The sequence below is a fragment of the Mobula birostris genome, chromosome 29 (genome assembly GCF_030028105.1).
Source record: "Mobula birostris isolate sMobBir1 chromosome 29, sMobBir1.hap1, whole genome shotgun sequence".
NCBI lineage: Eukaryota > Metazoa > Chordata > Chondrichthyes > Myliobatiformes > Myliobatidae > Mobula > Mobula birostris.
The window spans coordinates 31,712,469-31,724,062 of record NC_092398.1 but is presented as its reverse complement, the minus strand read 5'-3'; the positions used below and the strand labels follow the sequence as shown (position 1 = coordinate 31,724,062).

The following is an 11,594-nucleotide window of genomic DNA, read 5'->3' as shown; positions in this document are numbered from 1 at the left end:
ACCCATCAGTCCACGGCCTCCTCTATGGCCATGAAGATGTCACACGCAGGTTGGAGGAGCAACACCTTACATTCCGTCTGGGTAGCCTCCAACCTGATGGCACGAACATCGATTTCTTGAACTTCCTGTGATTGCCTTCCCCCCCCCCCCCCCACCATTCTGCATTCCCATTTCCCTCTCTTACCATATCTCCTTACCTGCCTGTCACCTCCCTCTGGTGGTTCCCTTTCTTCCATAGTCTTCTGATTCATCAATCGAATTCCCATCACTTTACTTCTACCTTCCCCCTTTCCCGGTTTTACCCATCACCTTGTACTTCTTGCTCTCCACCCTCACCTTCTTATTCTGACTTCTAATCTCTTTTTTACCAGTCCTGATGAAGGGTCTCGTCCCGAAACGTCAACTGTTTCCATAAATGCTGCCCGGCCTGCTGAGCTCCTCGAGCATTTTGTATGTATTTCTAGTTTTATTTCAGATGCTCAGCGGTTGCAGTATTTTGCTTGCCTCAGAGGCTGGAAGCGGCTGTTGATTGGTTGCGTGGGTCATGGGGCGACGGTTGCCAAGGCGTTGTGGGCGCAGGAGGGATCTCATTTCCGATTGGTCAACGGGAAAGGAGGCGGTGAGCGTGGGTTCGGTTTGGCTGTGCGATTGGCTACACCCACAGGGGGGCGGTGACTACATCCCAGAATGGCCGCGTGGGACGGGAGGCGGGTGTATATCTGCGTGATTCTCGAGGCGGATGTTGATTGGTTGCCTTGGCCCGGAGGCTGCCACTGAGATTTTAACGTGGGTAGTACTCTGGCTGTTGATTGGCTGTCTGAGCCAGTTGTTTGCTTTGATTGGCTGAGTGGGTGAGAGGGCGGCAGGTGGCAGAGGCGGGATCGGTCGCTGAGCAGCAGCCAAGCGGCTGGAGGACTGACCGGGCTGAGGTGATGGCGGAGCCGGGCTATCGGCCGGTGTCGCGGCGTGACTCTCGCTCCTTGGCCGGCTACAAGCATGCCTGTCACGCCATGTTATACGCGGCGGAGCCGGGAAAACTCTTCGGCAAAATCCCCCTCAGATATGCAGTGTTGGTGCGTAAATATCCCGGGAAGGGGTAAATACTGGGGTTAAGGGGTGGGTAAGTACACCAAGGACAGTAAACAGGAATAAATACTTCGGGGAGGTGGTTTATATTGGAGATAAATAAACTGGAGTCAACTCTGGGGTGTAAATAACATGGGGAGAAAATACCCCGGGGTGGGGGGGGTAAATGCCCCTAGGCCCGCGGTTGTTAGCTAAATACCCCCAAGGTTAAATATTTGTGGAGAGCGGAGAAAATTCCAGTTTTTAAATAACCCGGAGGAGTGAGGTAAAAGCCCCGGGATAAAATACTGGGAGAGCAGTTAAATAACCCTGGGACATAAGTGCCTCGTAAATAACCTGGGGAGGAAGGAAATACCCTGGGGGTAAATTCTGTGTGGGCAAATAACAAATGGAGAGAAGTAAGTATCACAAAGGGACTTAAATATCCTATGGGAGGATGGAGTATAACTGAGGAAGGGAAGAAGATATATACCCTACAGAGGGTAAATAACTCAGGGAGATTAAATACCCAGAGGATAAATATCTGGAGAGCAGGGGGTAAATACAAGAGAGCTAAAATAATCTTGGGTTTGTACAAATTCCCAGGAGAGTGGGACTTAAATACACTGACGGTGAAGTGGTGCCAATGGCCTGAGAAGGGAAAGTGATAAATTCCCCAGGAAGGTGCGGGTGGGAGAATGTAAATACCAGGGCAGAGGAGAGGGTGATAGATGTCTGGAGGAGTATGGATGGCATATAAATATGAGGGGTTAAATACCTCTTTGGAGAAAGGGCTGTGGAAGTGGTGTAGATACACAGGGTAGGGAGGGTGTGAATGTCCTGGGGAGGCCAGGGGGATGTAAGTACCATCAGGAAAGAGGGTTAAGTTACCCGTGGGAGGGTGCGTAAGTATCCTTGAGGAGGGAGGTTAAATATCCCTGAGGTAGGAGGGATTAAATACAATGGAGAGTAATTCTCCTGTAGATAGGGTGATAGATCTCTGCAGGAAGGAAGGAGTGAGTAGGTGAGTACCCTGGGGAAGGGGGTGAATATCTTAGGGAAATGAGCAGTCTGTGTCCAGAAGGCAATATACTCAGGGTAGGTGGGAAGGGTGAATCACCTGGGGGAGTGTGATAAATCCTGGGGGAAGTTAGAAGAGGTGGAAATATCCTGGGGAGCAGGGAAAATAATTGGGAGAAGGGTATGTGTGTGGGGTTTAACTGCTGAGCAGTTGGTATCCAGGGACTGAATATTTGGGGAGGGGGTAAATACCCAGGTAGAAAATGGGTGAGGCAAGGGAGAGTATAAATGCCACGGGGAGAAGCCAGCAAATAACTGGGGAGGATAGGGGTAAACAACTGAGGAGAATGAGTTGGATGTCAGGAGAGGGGGTAAATACTGGATGAGGTGGGTGTAAGTACTAAGTGATAGTGAGCTAATTACCTGGAGAGGGGCTTAATACTCAGGGGGAAGAAGTTGTAAGTAGCTGGGGGTGATACTGAAGGGAAGAAGGTGAGTAAAGGGCAGGGACTGGAGAATAGTAAAATTATCGGTGAACAGAGAGACAGCTCTGTGAAGTCACGCATACAGCCAAGACCTGGAGTCTCCCCCCACCCCGCCTTTCCCCGAAGCCCTGTACCGTAACTTCCCTCCCTCCCCACAGATGCAGATGCGTTTCGACGGGAAGATTGGTTTCCCGGGCGGCTTTGTGGACCCGCGGGACAACACCCTGGAGGAAGGACTGAACCGCGAGCTGGGTGAGGAGCTGGGTTGGGACGGCAAGGGTCTGCAGATCACGGAGGTGGACTATGCCAGCTCCCACGCCACTGAGGCACTCCCCCAGAAGGTGGTGGCCCACTTCTTCACCAAGAGGATCTCTTTGGAGGAACTACGCAAGGTGGAAATGTGTGCCGTCCAGGCGAAAGACCATGGGCGTGAGGTAAGGGGCGGGGGGTGTTGTCACTGATTAACTGGACTCTAAAATTTCACACTCGCTCCTCAAACACACTTGTTCACCAGGAGAACAGCGTGGCCCCTTTCACACTGTCCCGAAGATTGAGCAAAGAAATAATATTTTATCCAGCAATTGACTAGATGGATATAGATATTGACTAACCTTTTGGGATGTTCACATTCCTTATTTGCATCACCAATCACACTATGGTATTTCAAATATTAATAGCCAATAGAATCTCCACGTTAAAGGCCAATCATACTTCAAAATAAGTAAACATCCACTAGTATCACCCTAGATTCCTCTCTTCATTGGCCGTGCTTGCCTGGGCTGACTGCACTCTATCAACTACCCTGCTTGGACATTATCTTATGCTTGCCTTGTTGCGACTTCCACAGGGGGGGATCGGGCCTGAACCCACTCCAAGTTCTGTGTGCTGACAGGGTTATGACACTGTTCGTCGGATGTAGCCGGTGTTGCGGTAGGTGACTGGACCTTTGGACATCAGTTGGGTGGAGTGGCTGCAGTGGTTGTAGGGTCTTGATGGGTATTATAGGGATAGGAAGCAGTGTAAGAGTCAGAGCTGGAGAATGTGCCAGAGGAGGTCACAGAGATGGGAAGGGGTTGTAGGTGCCGCATTGGTATTTATAGGGAAAGGGGATCATGGGACATGGGTGTCAGAGGGGGCCTTGGATACCGGGGGGGGGGGAGATGGTTAGGGGCTGCAGGATGTCACAGGTGGGGCAGAAGGGTTCATGGAGAGGAGGAGGGATAAGTAGAGATAGAAGGGTATCTTGGAAATGTGGAAGCGGGTTTCTGGGGTGGAGAGGGTCATGAAGATGGGAACCAGTCAGTTTAGATGCTGCAGCGTATCACAGACAGAGGAATGGGGTTAGGTAGGTCTCAGAGATGGTGTGGGGGTGTTACAGGGTGGGGGTTTGTCATTGGGAGGAGGGGTTTGCAGGGACAGGGAGGAGGAGCTTTGAGACAGGAAGTGGTGGATGAAGGAGGTCATGGTGTTCTGGGTCAGAGGGTTTATGGAAGTGGGAAGGAAGAGGTAGCTACAGAGGGGGTTATGGAGACAGGGATGTAGGAGCTGGAGGAATGACAGATGGGGTGGGGTTAGGGTCTGCAGGGGTTCACGGAAGGAGAGGGGTGTAGGAGCAGGACTGGTGGCAGACAGGATAGGGTTAGGGGCTGCAGGGGTAATGGAGATGGAGAGGGGTGTAGGGATAGGACTGGTGACAGAGGGGATAGGGGTAGGGGCTGCAGGGGTTCCCAGAGATGGGAGAGGTGTGTAGAGACCAGAGTGGTGACAGATGTGGTGGGGTTAGGGGGGCTGCAGGAGTTACAGTACGGACAGTGTTGTAGGGGCTGGGCGGGTGATAGACCGAATAGGGTTTGGGACTGTGGGGGTGACAAAGTTGTAGAGGGGTATAGGGGCAAGATGGTGACAGACAGAATAACGTTAGGGCTGGCAGGGGTCCCAGAAATGGAGAGGGGTGGAGGGACCAGAGTGGTGACAGATGGGGTGGGGTTAGACCATATGACATAGGAGCAAAATTAGGCCATCTGGCCCATTGAGTCTGCTCTGCCATTCAATCATACTGGATCCTTTTTCTCCCCTTCTCAGCCCCACTCCCCAGCATTCTTCCTTTGATGCCGAATCCAATCAAGAACCTATTGAATTCTGCATTAATACACCCAACGAACTGGCCTCCACAGCAGCTTGTCATAACAAATTCCACGAATTCACCACCCTCTGGCTAAAGAAATTTCTCTGCATCTCTGTTTTAAATGGTCACCCCTCTATCCTGGGGCTGTGTCCTCTTGTCTGAGACTCCCCCACTATGGGAAACATCCTTTCTGCATCTACTCTGTCTAGGCCTTTCAACATTTGAAAAGTTTTAGTGAGATCCCCCCCTCATCCATCTAAGTTCCAGTGAGTACAGGCCCAGAACCATCAAATGCTCCGTGTATGATAACCCTTTCATTCCCGAAATCATCCTTGTGAGCCTCCTCTGAATCCTCTCCAATGCCAGCGCATCTTTTCTTAGATGAGCCCAAGACTGCTCACAATATTCAAGGTGAGGCCTCACCAATGCTTTATAAAATCTGAGCATCACATCCCTGCTCTTGTATTCCAGACCTCTTGAAATGAAAGCTAGCATTCAATTTGCAGTCCACACCACTGACTCAACCTGCAAGTTAACCTTTAGGGTGTTCTGCACAAGGACTCCCAAGTCCCTTTGCAGCTCAGATTTTTGGATTTTCTCCTCATTAGAAAATAGATTGCAGATTTATTGCTACTATCAAAGTGCATGACCATGCATTTTCCAACATTATATTTCATTTCCCACTTTCTTGCTCATTCTCCTAATCTGACTCCTTCTGTAAGCCTACCTGTTTCCACAACACTACTTGCCCCTCCACCAATCTTTGTGTTATCTCTGAACTTAGCCACAAATCCATCTATACCATCATCTAAATCATTGATATACAGCATAAAAAGAAGCGGTCCCAACACCCGACCCCTGCGGAACACTACTAGTCGGTGGCAGTCGACCAGAGAGTTAGGGGCTGCAGGGATTATGGAGATGGAGAGGGGTGTAGGGACAGGACTGTGACAAACAGGATAGGGGCTGCAAGGGTTCCTGGAGATGGAGAGGGGTGTAGGGGTTGGAAGAGTGACAGACAGGATAGGGTTAGGGGCTGCAGAGGCTACAGAGACTGAGACAGAGAGGGGTGTAGGAACCAGAATGGTGATAGGTAGTGGGATTAGTGGCTGCACGAGTGATAGAGGGGAGTGTAGCGGATGACTGGCAACAGCGGGTGGAGTTTGGGCCTGCAAGCATTACGGAGACGGAGAGGGGTGTAGGGGCTGGCCAAGTGACAGACCGGGTGGGGTTAGGGGCTGCAGGGGTGATGGAGAGGGGTGTAGGGGCTGTACTGGTGACAGATAGGGTAGGGTTAGGGGCTGCAGGGTCTTTGGAGATGGGAGTTATAGGGGCAAGTCTAAAATGAAGAGGAATTTCAATGTTGCCAGACCAAGGGCGGTGAGGCTCGGTGATTTTTGGGTGATGGGGGAACAAAACAGGGACATGGGATGTGGGTCTTTGGACAGTGACAGAGCCCGGTCAGGTGAACACAGGAATGGGTGAGTCTGAAGGGAACAGACAAGAGTTTGGGATACATTGCTGAGAAGTTTCAGCTGAGGAGTCAGAGTAATAGACAATAGGTGCAGGAGTAGGCCATTCGACCCTTTGAGCCAGCACCGCCATTCACTGTGATCATGGCTGATCATCCACAATCAGTACCCTGTTCCTGCCTTCTCCCCATATCCCTTGACTCCACTATCTTTAAGAGCTCTATCTGACTCTTTCTTCAAAGCATCCACAGAATTGGCCTCCACTGCCTTCTGAGGCAGAGCATTCCACAGATCCACAACCCTCTGTGTGAAAAAGTTTTTCCTCAACTCCGTTCTAAGTGGTCTACCCCTTATTCTTAAACTGTGGCCTCTGGTTCTGGACTCCCCCAACATCAGGAACATGTTTCCTGCCTCTAGCATGTCCAATCCCTTAACAATCTTATGTTTCAATCAGATCCCCTCTCATCCTTCTAAATTCCAGTGTTTACAAGCCCAGTCGCCCCAATCTTTCAACATATGACATTCCCGCCATCCTTGGAATTAACTCAGTGAACTTACGCTGCACTCCCTCAATAGCAAGAATGTCCTTCCTCAAATTTGGAGACCAAAACTGCACACAATACTCCATGTGGGGTCTCACCAGGACCCTGTAGAACTGCAGAAGGACCTCTTTGCTCCTATACTCAACTCCCCTTGTTCTGAAGGCCAACATGCCATTAGCTTTCTTCATTGCCTGCTGCACCTGTATGCTTACTTTCAGTGACTGATGAACAAGGACACCTAGATCTTGTCGTACTTCTCCTTTTCCTGACTTGACACCATTCAGGTAGTAATCTGGCTTCCTGTTCTTGCCACCAAAGTGGATAACCTCACATTTATCCACATTAAACTGCATCTGCCCACTCACGCAACCTGTCCAAGTCACCCTGCATTCTCATAACATCCTCCTCACATTTCACAGTCACCCAGCTTTGTGTCATCTGCAAATTTGTTAATGTTTCTTTTAATCCCTTCATCTAAATCATTAATGTGTATTGTAAATAGCTGCGGTCCCAGCACCAAGCCTTGCGGCACCTCAGTAGTCACTGTCTGCCATTCTGAAAAGGACCCGTTAATCCCTACTCTTTGCCAACCAATTTTCTATCCGTGTCAGTACCCTACCCCCAATACCACGTGCTCTAATTTTGCCCACTAACCTCCTATGTGGGACCTTGTCAAAGGCTTTCTGAAAGTCCAGGTACACTACATCCACTGGCTTTCCCATGTCCATTTAACGTCCCAGGCTGTGGGTCTAAATGGAGAGAGAGCTATCTCAGGCTTGCTGGGCTGGGCTGAGCTGAGCAGCAGTATCCCAGTGTGGTGTTTGGCACTGCTGCCTCAGTAAATGATCCTGCTGCTCATCCTTCTGTTTGTGTCTCAGATCGTATTCAATGTGGAAATACTGAAAGCAGCTTCCCAGTGCAAGTGAAGAGGTGTCAGTGGATGATTCACGCCGCAGTGTTCTTAATCACATGGATTACACTGCAGCATATTCCGTGTTGAGTCACAGTAGGGGGTGGGGGAGGAATATTTTGGGGAGGTGGGTCAGAGTAAAGTTGGTTGCATCTCTTTTGTATCAGTGAATATATGAAAATAATCACTGATTTTCAAGGTTATGTAATACTAGCAGTGATCTGAGCCTGCTGCTACTGAAATTACTTCAACATGCGAAAGTTGCATTTGTTGCCCTAGTTACCTTATTGGGACTGGAGTCACGTATAGGATGTTGCCAGGGCTATAGGGGGTGGTAGGACAGGGTAGCATAGTGCTTTACAGCGCCTGCAATCTCAGTTTAATTCCCACCGCTCTATATAAGGAATTTGTGCATTCTCCCCAAGACTGCATGGGTTTCTTCTGGGTGTTCTGGTTTCCTCCCACATTCCAAAGACATACCGGTGAGGGGCAGTAAATTGAGGACAAGCTACATTGGAATTGGAAGCATAGTGATAGTTGTGGGCTGCCCCCAGCACAATCTCGGGCTGTGTTGGTCGTTGACGTATTTCACTATGTATAGATCTATAGAGAAACACTATATGTTCCTATATTCATCATGTGCAGTGTCATATGACAAAGGTGATTATGGTCTTGACCATGATTGTTCTTAGCAAATTTTTCTATGGAAGTGGTTTGCCATTGCCTCCTTCTGGGCAGTGTCTTTACAAGATGGGTGACCCCCCTCCCCCAGCCATTATCAATACTCTTTGGAGGTTGTCTGCTGGCATCAGTGGTCACATAACCAGGACCTGTGATGTGCATCAGCTGCTTCCACAACCATCCATCACCTGCTGCCATGGCTTCACGTGACCCCGATCGGGGGTGGGCAGAGGGAAAAAGCGCCTTTGGTAGAGACGTAGGTCCACCTGCCACTCAGTGTTTGTATATACATGTGACAAATAAAGCTAATCTTAATCCTATGAGATGCGGTGAATGGTAAGGGGGGGGGTGGTTCCAAAATGAGGTTGAGGGAAAGATTTAAGAGTGACCCGAGGGAAATTTCCTTAACATAGAGGGTTGAGAATACAAGCTGCCAATACCATCATTTAAGAGACATTCATGTAGGTGGGGTTTAGAGAGATATGGGCCAAACGCAAGAAATTGGCTGTAGCAAGGTGGGCACAGTGGTCAGTATGGACTGTTTGGGCAGAAAGGCCTGTATCTTGAAATAAAATAAATAAAAATCAGCCATGATCAAACGGCAGAGCAGACTCAATGGGCCGAATGGCCTAATCTCCTATGTCTTATGGCCTTTCTGTAGGGATAAGGATCAGCCAAACTTCTAATGGCATCTAATAGTGACTGAACTGAACATGAGCAAGTTGAGCCTCTGGCAGGTGCCCCAAGCACTGGCCTTCCTACCTACCTCTCTACCATTCCTGTACCATAAGATATAGGAGCAGAATTAGACCATTTAGTCCACTGTGTCTGCCATTCAAGCATGTCTGACTCCCCCCACCAAACCACTTGCCAATCAAGAATCTGTCAACTTCAGCTTTAAATATATCCAATGACTTAGCTTCCATAGCTGTTTGTGGCAATAAATTCCACAGATTCACCAATCTCTAGCATTTGTAATCTAAAGAGACATCCCTTTATTCTGAGGCTGTGCCATGTGGTCCCAGACACTCCCACTGATGTAAACATCATCTCCATGTTATGCGCTATCCAGGCCTTTCAGTAGTCATAGAAAATTACAGCAGGGTTACAGGCCATTCGAGCCAGATTCCACGCCAATCATCAACCACCTATTTACTCTAAAACTCCTGTCAACTGAGGCTACTTACAGCAGCCAAATAACCAACCGACCCTGCAAGCCATTGTGGATGTGGGAGGAAACTGGAGCATCTGTCGGGTAAGCCCCCAGGGTCACAGGGAGGATGAGAAAACTCCCCAACCACAGAACAGCACTAGAGGTCAGGACCAAACTGGGGTCTCCAAAGCCGTGAAGCAGCAGTGTTCCCTCAGCACCGCCACAGACTCTTTCCACCCCTTCCCCACCCCGCCCACTCTTCTAGGAGCCTTGCCTCACTCTGCTGTCCTCTGCTGCCTGTGCCCACAGGTGCTGGGAATCATCCGGGTGCCCCTCTACACCCTGCGGGATGGCTTCGGGGGACTGCCTGCTTTCCTGACCAACACTTTCATCGGCAATGCCAAGGAGCAGCTGGTCGAGGCCTTGCGCAGGCTGAGACTGGTGAACGAGCCAGAGTTGCAGGCAGCCATCTCCGCCAGTCGGGTCGGGTAGGAGCTTGGTGGTGGCAGTACCCCCAAATGTTTGTTTCCCCCCCCCCCCACTCCGGCAAATCCAGGACAGTACACTGCATGTTGTGGCAAACTACAGTGTTTGTAACGCGGTTGGTTTCTTTTCCTCTTGTCTATTGTGTGCATGCCACATGCTGGGAGTGAGTCGTACAGGCTCGGGAGTTGGGGGGGGGGGGGGTGCTGGGTCATGTTTGTACATCACGTGCCCCCATGCTCCACAGTCTCTGTCTCTGCCTGCCGCTGGGTGACGGCAGGGCATGTGGGGAACCAACTTGCAGTGTTGCCCTCTTTGAATCTTAAATGCCCATAGGAGTGGGCAGGTGGAGTCAGGTTTAGGGTCTCAACCACGAGGACTCTGACTAAGCCACGCTGCCTCTTCTGATGAGACTCTGCCACAGCCTCCACCTTTTCACGGTACAGATCTATCATCTCACTGCTGTTCTGAAGATGTGGTCCTCTCCCCTTCCGTGGAAGTGTTGGCTTGCGTTCCCTCCTGACGGTGTTGGTTCACTCTTGTGAATCGGGATAGTTATCCGTGTGTTGATTTTTGCATCATTATCCCTGCCTTGTCTGAGCGAGGGGTTACAACATGTACCGAGAGTTGGGGCGTCACAGGGCATTCTGCCTGCAAGTGGACTGAGTGACCGATACTTCTGGCTCGCTGGGCTGCGAAGGGCACGTGGTGTCACAGTGATGGAGGGTGGGGCTAGACGGTTGTCTCTATTGTCTGTTTGGAAGGTGGGGAGTGGTGTTGGGGATTACTGCCTGGCAGTGGGGCAGTTGCCGTGCATGTTGGCCACCAGTGTGAGTGTGAGCCCAGAATTTGTTACTTTGGTGTCTCTGTGAAAGCTTGAGAGATGAAATAAAGATGGAAACATTGACCCTCTGCTTCACTACGTCTCTTACTAGACCAAAATGCGTATCGCGGCAGCTAGTAAGTTCTGGTTTGATCCTGACTCCTAGTGCTCTCTGCGTGGAGTTTGCACATTCTTCCGATGACTGCAAATTAATATCGGGGATGAGAAGTGACAGCACTGACGGGTGCAAACACCAGCTTGAAGGAGGTGTAGTCCTGGAGGCCCCCCTTTCCACAGAGCACAAAGTGGGCACAGGGGAGCTCGGTAACTTCTGACCAAATGGGTAACAGATGGGCGTCAAACGATTATGTGGATAGGAAGGGATGGAGCAGCTGGAGAGTGTTAGAAAGAGAAAAATGAGTAGAGGAAGTGAGGGAGAGGGATGTAGGGGGTTGAAGGGGTTACAGGGATGGGGATGAGTGTTAGGGCTAGATAATAGCAAGGGGAAAGGCAGGAGAGGAGGTTACAGGTATGAGAAGGTGAGTATCGGCTAGAAAGCCTGGGGTCCACGTTATTTTTTTTAAAAATGAGAATTCCTGGGCTAGAGGGTGCTACTTCAATCAGGAGGGGTGTAGTGGGTTCATGAAGCAGGTCTATGGGTTAGAAGGGGTTACAGAGATCAGGAGTGGTGTAGAGGCTTCGAGTCCTTGAGCAATACAGCACAGATACAGGCCCTTTGTTCATCAGTTCATGCCGACCCCAGTTATCTTTGTTGAAATCCATTTTCCACTCCTCGCCCCACTTCCCTAACTGATCAAGATTCCACTTTTTACCT

At 50.0% G+C, this 11,594-nt stretch overlaps 1 protein-coding gene across 1 annotated transcript; it reads left to right on the top strand.

The window, feature by feature from the left end:
- Positions 1–881: 881 nt before the first annotated feature.
- On the top strand, positions 882–10,825 carry LOC140189934 (U8 snoRNA-decapping enzyme). The gene is made up of 3 exons (XM_072246292.1): positions 882–1,073; positions 2,729–3,004; positions 9,763–10,825. The coding sequence occupies exons 1-3, from the start codon at positions 933–935 to the stop codon at positions 9,943–9,945; spliced, it is 600 nt and encodes a 199-aa protein (XP_072102393.1). The 5' UTR covers positions 882–932; the 3' UTR covers positions 9,946–10,825.
- The last annotated feature ends 769 nt before the right edge of the window (positions 10,826–11,594 follow it).

Excerpts from the sequence above, each read along its gene's own strand:
- LOC140189934 (XM_072246292.1), top strand. The coding sequence starts at position 933 with ATGGCGGAGCCGGGCTATCGGCCGGTGTCGCGGCGTGACTCTCGCTCC. Across the intron at positions 1,074-2,728 it reads CCCTCAGATATGCAGTGTTG|ATGCAGATGCGTTTCGACGG; the intron begins GTGCGTAAATAT and ends CCCTCCCCACAG. Across the intron at positions 3,005-9,762 it reads CGAAAGACCATGGGCGTGAG|GTGCTGGGAATCATCCGGGT; the intron begins GTAAGGGGCGGG and ends CTGTGCCCACAG.